This window comes from Chiloscyllium plagiosum, chromosome 29 (genome assembly GCF_004010195.1).
Source record: "Chiloscyllium plagiosum isolate BGI_BamShark_2017 chromosome 29, ASM401019v2, whole genome shotgun sequence".
NCBI lineage: Eukaryota > Metazoa > Chordata > Chondrichthyes > Orectolobiformes > Hemiscylliidae > Chiloscyllium > Chiloscyllium plagiosum.
The window spans coordinates 23,683,073-23,696,535 of record NC_057738.1 but is presented as its reverse complement, the minus strand read 5'-3'; the positions used below and the strand labels follow the sequence as shown (position 1 = coordinate 23,696,535).

Here is a 13,463-nt window from a genome sequence, read left to right as displayed (position 1 = left end):
GGGTGGGGAGCAGTCAATGCTGCATGGGAGGTCATGAGTAACTACTGGAGGATGCAGGAAACATTGGCAATAGCAACCACCCTGGCTTTGACAGGGGACCAGGGCAGCACGGTGGTTGGTGTAGCTAAATGTAGGGCTTAATGGGGAATGCTGGGAGATGAAGGCAATTCTCAGAGATGCATGGGAACATGTGGAAGCTCAGCACTGATAGGCTCAACAGGGAGTGCATGGAAAAAAGGAACATAGAGGTTTTGGCGGCAGAGTGGTGGGTGGTGAGGGGAGGACACCAGCTGAGCCTGCAATTCACTGCTTTGACATAAAAATAACCTGCTTTGCTTTTCACTCTAATGTAAATGATGAACGTGAAATGGAAATGGATCGTCATCATCTCCATAAAAGCAGCAGTGATCTTAAAAGCTACACCTGCAGGCTACAATTCACAGGACAATCCAAGGTTTCCTAGGATGTGCAGGAGCATAGAACTGATTTCCTCTCACCTTAAACTGTTAGTATTTGACAATATGCAGCGCAGCCTTCCTTGGGTGATGCACTTGGTGGGGAGACAGATATTAATAATCCTACCAGACTTACAATCTCATTTTTTGTGTGGCATACCATGTGGTGCACATTGGAATAAGGTCCCATTGTCAAAGATCAATGTAGAGGCACTCCACGCTCTCCTTGTCACAGTCCTCCATGCCCTACTTTATGGAGGACTATGCTAAATCACAATTCATGTACAATGCGAATACTGGCTGCTCACAAAACTAAGAACATGATCTGTTTCTGATAATCCTTCCACAGATTCATTGGAAACATGACCCCTGTTGTGGTTAGATGCACTGGTTATCATCATGGAGGTCGCCGTGCTATGATCAATCATTGACTGGAAAATTTGTTTTTATTTGAAAGTGGGCCCTGTCTGTTCTTGGAAGCCAATGGAGCTTTTTGATTACTTGCTTTTTCTGTGCTTTTGCCATTGATGCATAATTGTGAACATTTGCAATCGCTGGAGTACCTTCTAGTATGTGATACTCTCACATTGAACAATGACACGCTAAGCTATATTAGGTGTTAAGAAAAGAGTAACACTTCCTTAGGCAGGATTCTAAGATGACATGACACAGGAACATAGCGATTCAGAGTGGGAGTAGGCCAATAAGCCCTTCAAGGCTGCTCCACCATTCATTATGATCATGGTTGATCCTCCAACTCAATGGCCTGTTCGTGCTTTGACCTTTTTAGCCCCAAGGGTGAGGCCCAACTCCTTCATGAAATCATACAATATTTTGGCTTTGACTGCTTTCTTATAGTAGTTAATCTCGCAGGCTCATCACTCTGAGTGATGAAATTTCTCCTCATCTCTATCCATAGACTGTGACATCTAGCTCTGGGCTCCACATTATCTGGAGCATCTATCCTGTCTAGTCCTGTTCGAATTTTATCGGTTTCAAGGATGCTCCCCCCGTTCTTCTGAATGCAAGTGAATATAATCCTAACCAATTCAACCTCTCCTCATATCAGCCCAACCATCCCAGGAATCAGCCTTCACTGCATTTCTTCTATCTTCCCTCAGATAATGGATCAAATTTGCAAACAAAATTCCAGGCATGGTCTCACCAAGACCCTGTACAATTGCAGCAAGACATCCCTGCTCCCTTACTCAAATCCTCTCACTATGAAGGCCAACATACCATTTGCCTTGTTTACTGCCTGATGGTACCTATACCATCTGCATGCTTACCTTCAGTGACTGGTATATAAGGACACCCTTTCTTGTTGCACATTCCCTTCTCTCAATTTATAGCCATTCAGATAATTATCTACTTTCCTATTTTTGCCACCATGGTACATTACCAGAAATTGTTCCATATTATACTGCATTTGCCATACATTGGCCCACTCAGTCAGACTGTCCAAATCACACAAGTATCTCTGCATCATCCTTACTGCTCATCCTCCCACCGAGCTTTTGTAACATGAACAGAACTGTGGAAAAATGTGAACTTTGGATCAGGCCCAAGATCCTCTTATGAATTTCCCTCTGGATCTCTATTACAATTCAAGTAATAAGTAAACTACATTAATAGTTCTTTCAGAAGAACCAAAAACGACCTGGCAAGTTCATTGTGTATATAAAACCCAGCATGAGCACTAACTAACCTGGGATTAGAACCCAAGTTGTCAAGTTTCAAATTCAATGACATCTGCTTGCCAATATTGAATTTCAATTTGAACTTGGATGGACTAGTCTCTTGAGCAAAGTCACATAATCTCCATGCACACATCAGGATGCTGTGCAGCAAATTTCTTCTACAGCTCTGGAATCACAGAATCTAAAGGTAGTAATCTTTTTGTTCCACATTTAACACAATTTCCTTTATTTATTCTTGGTAGGCTAAGGCCAAACATCTTCAGGCTATAGTCCAACAGGTTTATTTGAAATCACAAGCTTTCAGAGTGTTGTTCCTTTGTCAGGTGGCTTCTGATTTCATCCACCCCAGTCCACATCTTGGTAGGTTAAGATAGGAGAAAACTATCTGATCAGTTCAATGTGCATGAGAATTTTAAATTGGAGGCATTGTCAGATTGGCAGCCAGTGTCTGTTAATGAGCACAGAGGTAATGTTGAACTAACATGAGTGCATACAGATTTACAAATATGTGTACAAATATTTTGTTGTAAACTATAGTCGACTCAGTTTCCAAAGTGCCAAGAGAGACTATTTTTGTTTCATTTACAGATCCAGACTTCTTGTTAAGGTATGAGTTTCTAGAGACGTGCAGAACCTGAGCTACATTAGTTGGACGATGTTTGGTATTGTCAGCCTGATGGCCAATTCCTGATCTGTGTGCATGCCCAAACAAATGCCAACCTAATGACTGTTTAGATACTAGGTCATGTAAAGCCAGAAGATTGGAGTCAGATGGCATCAATTTCATACAAGTGGAAGCAACGGGGAGTCTAGTTTGATGCACTGAATGATTTAGTGTGGTTTATATGAATATAGCTGACATAGCATGTACAGATCAAATCATTGTGCATGCAAAAATTAATGCCTTTGTTTAATGACCATTCTGTCTTTAATACTGCTGTCATGCCATTCAATGTAATTCTAATAAATGAACAACATGCTTGCCAGAGAAACATACTGGAACAGAACTTCAATTGACTACTCATTAAAACATCTAAGCACTTTCCTATGTTTATTTTGTGCCTGACCTTCAGCTGAATTTGAGCAGGTAAACACAGTTGGCAGTTTATAATGATGGTTGACATCTGCCGGATGAAAATACTGAAAATTGTACTGGAAAATGAAAGGAGACATAATTGAAATACGTTTATTGGTTGGCTCCTACCCAAAAAGAATGATGCATACTGGGAGTAAAGAGGATACAATTGTGTTCTGTAGAACTCTCTTTCTGATCAGGACTTTTTGTTGTTGCAGTCAGGATGTGTTTATCTAGCATCAAACCTCACTCGATCCTAAAAGAACTTTCCACGTGCTGAACATGTGTAATGTCAGTCATGGTGTAGCCATTTCATTTCTGTTAGTTCTCCAAGTTACAAATGGGTGGATGATAGTTACAGGCACCCATGAATTTTCCTAACTGTAACAACCATGCCTTTTTTAGTTCTCTGTACTTTTAATTTGGAACGAAATGGAAAAGAACTGTTTTTAAAAATAAGAATTGCTGAAGGTTTACTGCACTTTTAAAAAGCAAGTAACCTGACACTCATTGTAATTGCCATCTATATAACTACTTGTTGAAGCAATGGTTAAAAAGTACTTTGCAGGCAAGCTGGAGCTGAGGGGTGTGCACAAAAGCAGATTTAGTTGTCACCAAGTAACCGATTGGTTTCTGGAATAGTGGAGAAAGTGAGGTCTGCAGATGCTGGAGATCAAAGTTGAAACTTTATTGCTGGAACAGCACGGCAGGTCAGGCAGCATCCAGGGAACAGGAGATTCGACGTTTCGGGCACAGGCCCTTCTTCAGGAATGAGCAGAGAGTGTTCTACTCTCTGCTCATTCCTGAAGAAGGGCCTGTGCCCGAAACGTCGAATCTCCTGTTCCCTGGATGCTGCCTGACCTGCTGTGCTGTTCCAGCAATAAAGTTTCAACCTCAATTCTGGAATAGTGACCAATTATCAATGACAGAGTCTGTCAACAGCTGTGTGATTGATTCGCAGGTAAATGAACAGGTTGGGGTGTGAACAAGCAGCCTTCAAATCTCCACCCACTCATTTCTGAGTACTTTAAGCCTTAAATACCTTAAGCCCCTTTAAGCCTAAAGAAAAGGCAATTTATCTTTCCTCCAGCAGTTTCTGGAAGGTGTGACTTTTAATTTTAAAAGTCAGAGATATTATGCGTGAACCAGCCACCCTGTGCCTCTTGCAAATCAATCTGATCAGCTCAAGAACCATCTCAGCAGATTGTGAATAGAGACCACTGAACTGCTTTCCCTGTTTTCCCTCCATCCGTAAACCATGATTTTTTTCCTGCAGGAACAAATTACTGCAGAGATGCTGGAGTATGTACTGAAAACAACAAATGCTGGATACCACAGCGGGTTGGGCAGTATCCATGGAGAGAGACCAAGCGAATATTTCAAGCTTTCTGCATTTGTCTATTTTTGTATTTGGGTCTGTGTGTGTTTCTATGTGTACATGTGTAAGTGGGAGTTTATAAAGGAGTTTAGAGTTTTAAACAGCAGAGTTATATGCTGATGGTTCATAATTGTTTACAAGTAGCTGCAGTCTGTTTACTTATAAATGCAGAAACCAATTCTGTACTTTCTAACAATCTGGGTCTATAAATTGGACAAATCAGGGAATTTTGTGCACTTTGATAAAATATTGAACTTTTGAGGCAGGAGAGCAGAGCTTGATTTTGTGTACTATCCCAGTGAGGTGGAACATAACCTTAAATTGTAAAATTGCTGTGGGAGGCAATAAAATAACCCCAGCTTTGCTTTGTCTCCCTGCTATCAGGCATCAACTTTAGTCCTGCTCCCTTGCATCCCACAAACAAGCAGCTCATGCTCTTCTCAGCAACCAAAATTGAGATCTTGTACTCCATGACCCCTCTTCCTAATCCATGAAACTTACCTTGTCTCAAAGTTTCTCAGCTGTCGTAGTCTTGAACCTAAAGCTTTCTTGTTTCTCTTCTATCTCTCCTCATACTGTCTCAGACCACACTGGTCTATGAAACTCATTTCTTGAGATGTCTCACTCTTATTCCCAATGCTCACAAAAGATTGTAAATGATTTCCTTATCATCATCTTTTGAAAGGTAGATGAAAGGTAATTGGTGACAATAGCATCACCTATTTACCAATTGTAAACCAACGTTGCATCATCAACCTCCGACCTCTCCAGTCCTTTATTATGTTTCACTTCCCATATTTGTGACCATTTTCTCTGCAGCTCCAGATATTAACTTCTCACATCAGAGCTTTGCCATTGCTAGAATACTCAACGAACCCTTACCAAAGGCAACAAGACTCACTGTAGTCTTTAATGTAGTTGAAAGGAAGACTTGGATTTGTATAGAGTTTTTCATGACTAGACATATCAAAGTGTTTTACAGCCAAAGTAGTTTTTGCTGAAGTGCAGTTAATGTTATAAATGTAGGACACATGGCAGTCAGAATCATTCAGCAAGTTTCCACAAACAGCAACATGATAAATGACCACATAATCGCTTGCTTGTGGCATTGATTGAAGGATAATTATTGACCTGGACACAGGGGGTAACTCCACTGATGCTTTTGAAATGAATAGATGTGGTGACAGTTCAAAAGATTACATTATCAACAATGCAGTGCTTCTCAGTACAGCACAAGAGCTTTCATTTTTGTGCTCAAGTCCTGGAATGGGATTTGAACTTGGAACCTTGAGACTACACCATCCTTATCCAACTCCTCCTTTATTGAGCATGGTGTCAATGGTATCTACTTAATCGTAAGCAAAGAGTCTCCTGCAACGGCTTCTTTCTCACTCTATTACAGTGGAGTATCTCCAGTACTATTCTTGAATCCCTCTTAAAGCAGAGGGAAGGGGAATGGCTTGACTTCCTCTTAAAGGGATATGTGTATTCTACATCAGTGTAGAATAATCAGTGAATTCTACATCACCACCACTCTCAACCTCTCTGTTGTCTTTGTGCTGTCACTAGCTCGTTCCACTCCCTAATTGTCACATGTCTTGTTTCCAGTTAAATTAACAAGAGGTAGGTACTAACTCCAATCCTACAATTTCCCGTCTTCTGAGAAATATTGCGCATGATCTATTTATTTCAGTTTACTTGGTTAAAGTCCATGATTACTTTGACAAAGGGAGTTCTTTGACCAACAGATCACTTCTGACTGACAGAAAAACCTGGCTTTGCCCTTGGAAGTCTAGAATCCAAATTAAGATTTCAAGGTACCTGACCCCATTGCTCCTGGTTCACCTGCTCTCCAAAAGGGCCAATACATTGCAAGGGAATTTGGTCTCATATTAACACAAAGGATTCTGAGAGAGCAGGGTGATTATGTACTTGAAACTTGGAAGTAAAACATTAACAGGATGGAGCCGCTGATTTTGATGTGAGTAAATGATTACATTTTTCCAACCAGCAGGAATCATGTCTCCAAGCTGTGCAGCAGACAGGATGCACACATGCCTGGCGTAATCTGAAGTTTACTTCTAAAAAGAAATCCTGGGGACGTGAACAGCACTTACCAAGCTAGCATTCATTACCCATTCCTAATTTTTACGGCTACCTACATATTGAGATATTGGTCTTGAGTCAGTTTGGCATCTGCACATTCACTACTTGAGGCTCTTGCTTTTTAACTCTTAAGTCAAGATTTTAACTCCTCATGTACTTTTGCACTCTAACTTTCATCTGTCTACATAGTAGATTCTTAATCACAGCTCTATAATGTCATGTCTAAGGCCTCTCTCTGGACATACTCATTCTACACTGGGGTGTCTTCTCCTTTAATGATATTGGACGTGAGTTATCAGCCACTTTGCCATGATTTACATGAATCTCTTTAGATCAAAAAATCTAGAGATGTAGACTAACTGCCTCATGGATATTAGTCCAAATCAGTTTTTAAAATATTAATTAATTAATTAACTACATCAAGAATAAAATACAAGCATCAGTAAAGGTAAGAAGTATCCTGCCTTCATATTTGTGTTCCTTTTTTGGGAAAAGCAGCATGAGGAAGCAAAGGCTGAAGTAATTGTAATTCACTGAGGGAATGCACATGGGTATTTGACAAAGCGTTCAATGCCACATTACAATTTATAGATCCATATGATTTCTACATCTTGCTCAATGTTTCAATTCAAGCGCCAACTTGACCTTCGTTTCTTTGTGAAAAATGGTAGGGGAACCTTTCATTTGTTGTTTGTTCCACAGTTGGAATAATTAATTGAGTCATCTCCGAGGGCATCCTTGGCTGTGTATGCATTTGGTTTGGAACTGATCAACCTTCAACTCTCTCTATTATGCAATGTTGTGCAGAATGCAGTGCACCAGATTCTGGACAGCTTTGGCTTATGCCTCATGGAGGGTGGCTCCACACATACATATGGTAATGAAGCACACCTTTAACATGTCAGTGTTTTGCCCACTGACATATCTGAATGCATTCCAACAGCTCCCAGGAAATCCACACCCTCTGCATTTCACACAAACTGTGCATTGAAACATTGAACTTTTGTGATGCGGGAATCAACCATTTGACCAATCACATCATTGCAGGACAATCAAATAGCAATGTGGTGCAATCCCACTTTCCAGTTCTTGGTCTGTTGTCTGGTAAATTATATGACTTCAATAAACTTCCAAATTTTTTAAAAAGGTAATGAAGTTTCTCCCTCTATCATATAATAACTACAGCGCAGGTAGAGACCTTTTGGCCCTTCAACTCTGCACTGAGCTTTTGAAGAGCATTCTATTTTGTCCCATTTACTATGGCTAATCCACCTAGCCTGCACATCCCTGGACACTATGGGCAATTTAGCATGGCCAATCCACCTAACCTGCACATCTTTGGACTGTGGGAGGAAACTGGAGCACCTGGCAAAAACCCACACAGATATGGGGAAAACAAACAAACCTCTCACAGACAGTCACCCAATGCTGGAATAAGACCATAACACATAGGAGCAGAAATTAGGCCATTCAACTCATCGAATCTGCTCCACCATTCAATAATGGCTGATCAGTTTCTCAACCCCATTCTCGCACTTTTTCACAGCAACCCTTGATCCCTTTGGTACTTAAGAACCTATCTATCTTAATCTTAAGTATACGCATTGACCTGGCCTCCACCACCTCCTGCAGCAATGACTTCCACAGATTCACCGCTCTCTGACTGAAGAAGTTTCTCCCTATTTCCGTTCTAAAATGTCTTCCCTTTACTCTAAGACTATGCCCTCAGGTCTAGGCCTTTTCTACCAATGGAAACATCTTCCCAACATCCACTCTGTACAGGCCATTCAGTATTCTGTATATTTCAATTAGATCCGCCTCATCTTTCTAAACTCCATTGGGTATAAACCCAGAGTCCTCAAAATTTAAGCTTTTCATTCCTGGGACCATTCTCGTGAACATCCTCTGAACACACTCCAGGACCAGTATATTCTTCCTGAGAGATGGGGCCCAAAACTGCACACAATACTCGGTCATTCCCTGGTGCTGAGGGGCAGCAATATTGACCACTGAGCCACCATGCCAGGCAGTGAGTTCCAGAACACCATTACCTTCTGGATCAGAAAGATTTGATTTCAACTCCTCTTTAATCCTTTTCCTAATTACTTTAAACCCTGTACTCCAAAATTACTGACCACTCTCCTGATTCAAAACAGATCCCATCTGTTCTCTTTGTGCTCCATAATTTTATGCATCACAGCTAAAATATCTCTCAACTCTGGAAAACAACCCCAGATTGTCTAATCTTCTCTCCTAGCTCGGATTTTCCATTCCTGGTAGCATACTTACAAATTTCCTGTGTACCCGATCTAGCAGTCACACCCTTCCTATGTTTCAATGTATAGAACACAATATTACAGCTATCTGATAGAATTAAATCTTTTGCACTTCATAGAAGTTCTTGATTGCTGTGAAGGTCCTTGAATTGACACTTATGTGCAATCCCTGACACCCTGTAATCGTACCACGTGATGGAATTAAAGTGGTGGAAGGTATCATCAACAGTGCTATCAAGCAGCATCTGCTCAGCAATAACCTGCTCAACGTTGCCCAGTTTGGGTTTAGCTAGGGGCACTCAGCTTCTGACCACATTACAGCATTGGTTTGAACATGGACAAAAGAGCTGAATTCCAGAGGGCAAGTGAGAGTGACAGCTTTTGACATCAAGGCTGCATTTGTGGTGTCAATGAGCCCTAGCAAAACTACACAGTCAGTCAAAGGGAATAATGAATAAACTTTCCACTAGTTGGAGTCATACCTGGTACATAGGAAGGTAGTTGTGGTTGTTGGATGTCTGTTATCTCAGGTCCAGGACATCTCTGCAAGAGTTCTTCACGGAACTGTGCTGGGCCCAAGCATCTTCATCTGCTTCATTAAAACCCTTCCCTCCATCATTAAATCAGAAGTGGGGATATTTGCCGATAATTGCACAATGTTCAGCACCATGTGTGACTCCTCAGGTACTGAAACATTCCATGATCAAATGCAACAAGATCTGGAATATATTCAAGGCTTTGTCTGACAACTGGCAATAATTGTGCCAAGCAATGACCATCTCTAATAAGAGACATTCAATAGTAGTTCCATCACTGATATCCCCCAAAAGTCACCATCCTTTGTGTTACCTTTGACCTGAATCTCAACTGGACTCACCACATAAATGCAATGGCTACAAAAGCAGGTGAAAAGTGAGGAATAGTGAAGTAATTCATCTCCTGACATCCCGACACCTGTCTGGCATCTACAAGATGCAAGTCAGGAGTGTGATGGAATAGTCTTGATTTTCCTGGATGAGTGCAGCCCCAACAACACTCAAGAAGCTTTATAGGCACCAAATCCAAAAGTATTGACTCCCTCCACCCACAATGCTCAGTAGCAGCAGTATGTACTACCTACAAGATACACAGCAAAAATTAACTAAAGATCGTTAGACAGTGCCTTCCAAACCCAAGATGGAAGGACAAGGATAGCAGATACATTGGAACACCATTACATGCAAATTCACCTCCAACCCACTCACCATCCTGACTTGGAAATATATTGTCATTCCTTCACCGTTGCAGAGTAAAAATCCTGGAACTCCCTCCTTAATGTACCTGCAATACATGGACTGTAGCAGTTCATGAAGGCAGCTCACCTCCACCTTCTCAAGAGCAACTAGGGATGGGTAATAAACGCTGGCTAGCTAGCAATGCCCTTGACCCACAAGAGAATAGAACAGTCAGAGTTCAATGGACTACCTACTTACTAACGCAGTTTATATGCTTATGGGCTGAGAAATTCAAGATGTTTGTGTGGTGCACTGGTATGTAAACAAATTCTGGGTGGTGATAAAAATTCTGGATAAGGGGTTGTCTCCAAGTCCAACTCCTCTCAAAAGTTGATTCCTACTTGTCAGGACAATAAACCTGCCCTGAATTGCATTGCTGTTCATTATTGTCTGTAGACTTTCTCCCATGGGTCATGTCTCCGGTGATCCTGGGATCTCCATTGCTCTCCCTTTTGCTGTTCTGCACTTCTGCTGATCCCACCACAGCACGCTATTGCTGGCACAGACTGTGATCAACTTTCTCATCCAATGCAATGCCCGTGATCAATGATGCCTACTTCTGAGCCTTTAATAATATCGAGCAATCTGTATTTTAAATGTGCACAAAGTACACTTTAATCTCCCTTTCTTTTTAATGAAACATTTCTGGATGTAGTGCTAGGGGGTGCTAAATTCAAGAGAGTATAAACATTATTGAAAAATCTCATTTCATGTAATTATAACCATAAATGTGATGATGCTGACTCACTTTCACTCATCGTTAAACCAACTCAGGCAAATACATTACTTACATTACAACCAAAAGTACCACTTTTCAAAATTTGAGCATAGACACATTGGAGTGGGTTGTGGGTGTTCTTCGATTTTCTTTGCTTTTTAATTTCCACTCAATTTAAAAATCCCTCATTGACTCATAAACTGTTACATTACTGTATTCAAGCAACTGCCAGCTCCTCCACTTCTACTGTTCTAACTTCTAAGCGTTTGAATTTCTTATTTTATCATGTGCTACATTACATTATAATACTTAATCTAAAATGGACAACTCATTTATTTACAAATGCATACAATATCCAAGGAACAGCTGTCTGCCAACATTGTGTCAGTACCACAGGGCCAGTACTGAAACTATGAAATGAACCAAAGACAAAGGGAGACCAAGGGACTAGACTGATTACATGACAATAGTAAACAATAGTTTGAATTTATACAGCACATTTAATGCAGTAAAATATCACAAGATGCTTTAAAGGGAACGTTGTCATACAAAATTTAACACCAGCCACATAAATGTCAGGACAGATGACCAAATGTTTAGTAAAAAGAGGTAGGTTTTAAGGATTGTAAAAGGGGAGAGGAGGTGGAGTAGTAGTGAGATTTGGCAAGGATAAGGGGGGAGGAATTTTTAGAGATTAGAGCCTAAGCAGCTAATGGCTTGGCAACTAGTGATGGCACAATTAAAATGGGTCTATTTTGGTCATGAAACCAAAATTGAAGGATCACAGAGATTGAGAAGGTTTCTGAAAGAAGAGGAGAAAGACCTTGGAGGGCTTTATAAACAAAAGAGAAGAATTTTTAAGTCAAAAACATCCTGTAACTCAGACTACAACCTAGTGGTTACAGGGATAAAAATCAGGCTCAAGCTGATCAAGACCAAAAACTGTTAAGGATTAACAATGATTGTTTCAATCAATCACAAAGCAAAGAAACATGCTGTGAAAATAAACAACAGATTTGAAGAGTTTTAAAAGGGATGTAGTATATACTATTAAATAACATTGGCACAAATTTAAAACAGCTTTGCTTGGAAGAATAGAGGTAATCTTAAAAGGAAGAAGCCAAAAGACAGCAAGAGAGACTTCATTTCCTCAAGGTGCCAAGAAAGCAGAAAAGGGTGGAGACCATTTTAAATGCAATTCCCAGAAGAACATGCTTATTGTACTGGAGGTAGAAAGGTACATAGTCCATTCAGCCAAATAACTTAATATTAGGATGAGTGACCCAAAGGGACATCAAGCAAAAGGAATTGATATTAGGGTGGATTTCAAAAGCTGGTTTCAAGGAAGTGACTTTTACAGAAAAAGTTAAGAAAGAGGAGGGAGGCGAAGACTTTAGACAGAGAGGGAATTTCTGAGTTTGCATCTACAGAACTGAAGGAATGGTAGCCAATGAGGACATGATAGCTTGGGATGAAAGATAGATGCCATTCAGAGAGACTTCAAGGAAATAGATACAGGCAAATAGACCAAAGTACGTGAAATAAAGAAATATACGGAAAACAGTAAAAGCAAGGGGAGAGAAAAAAATGCAAATAGGGAATTGGATTGGGAACAAGCAGGGCTAGATTTTACAGGGTTAAAAGATTAAGATCTGCCAATTCAAATCATCAGATAAAAAATGAAAAGTGACTAAAAATCAAGATCCAATTAGTGTTAAACGAGCCTACCTTGAAAGAAGTTTTTCACTCTGAGGTAGCTGACACTGAGGCGTAGAACGGAAAGTTTATCCAATTTGGAAATAATATCTGGTGGAAATGGCAGGAGATTGGCCAAATGGTCTAATTCAGCATTCAGACGGTCTCTGTGCCTTTTAGATGGATTGGACTTCACACTGGTTGGTGTTGACTTGCTGTTTGGAAGATTCCAGAAATAGCAGTGATTAGTAACAATATGCAACTCTTTTATGGATTGAGTGAAAACAAACAAGCAAACACACACACTATTGTGTACCTTGTGGTACTGTATTGGGCATGTTGATGTTGAATTTGGAAAGGTATAAAGTCTACCAAAAGTAAGATCCAAGACCATAGGTGCTGGTCATAAGAGACTGGGAGTAGAAATGATGTGGGCTGGGCTTGGGATGGAAACCTCTGATTGACATGTAGCCATTAGATAGACCACAGCCCTGGGGCTAAACCAACTTTCATGTGTCACATTCCCAGATTTTCCATGCCACTCCTCCCACTCTGCTATTCTGCTGAAACCATTTAACAGCTCTTTTTGCCAATTTTATTTCCACCATCTTTTACCTCAGGTCAGCATCTGTTTTGTTGGGAGACTTTCTCCCAGTGTCTGCGTGGGTTTCCTCCGGGTGATCCGGTTTCCTCCCACAATCCAAAGTTGTGCAGCGCAGATGAATTGGCCATGATAAATTGCCCATAGTGTTAGGTGCATTAGTCAGAGGGAAATGGGTCTGGGTG

At 40.6% G+C, this 13,463-nt stretch overlaps 1 protein-coding gene across 5 annotated transcripts in view; it reads right to left on the bottom strand.

Annotated features, from left to right (window-relative positions):
- Positions 1-13,463, bottom strand: part of LOC122564441 (aryl hydrocarbon receptor repressor-like) — a 188,875-nt gene that overhangs the window by 137,668 nt on the left and 37,744 nt on the right. For 4 of the 5 annotated variants that reach the window (XM_043719297.1, XM_043719299.1, XM_043719298.1 and 1 more), the window contains one exon: positions 12,711-12,892. In XM_043719297.1, coding sequence (XP_043575232.1) covers positions 12,711-12,892 — 182 coding nt within the window. Of the gene's footprint in view, positions 1-12,710; positions 12,893-13,463 lie in introns of those variants that run through there. The other variant, XM_043719302.1, reaches the window with a different exon arrangement.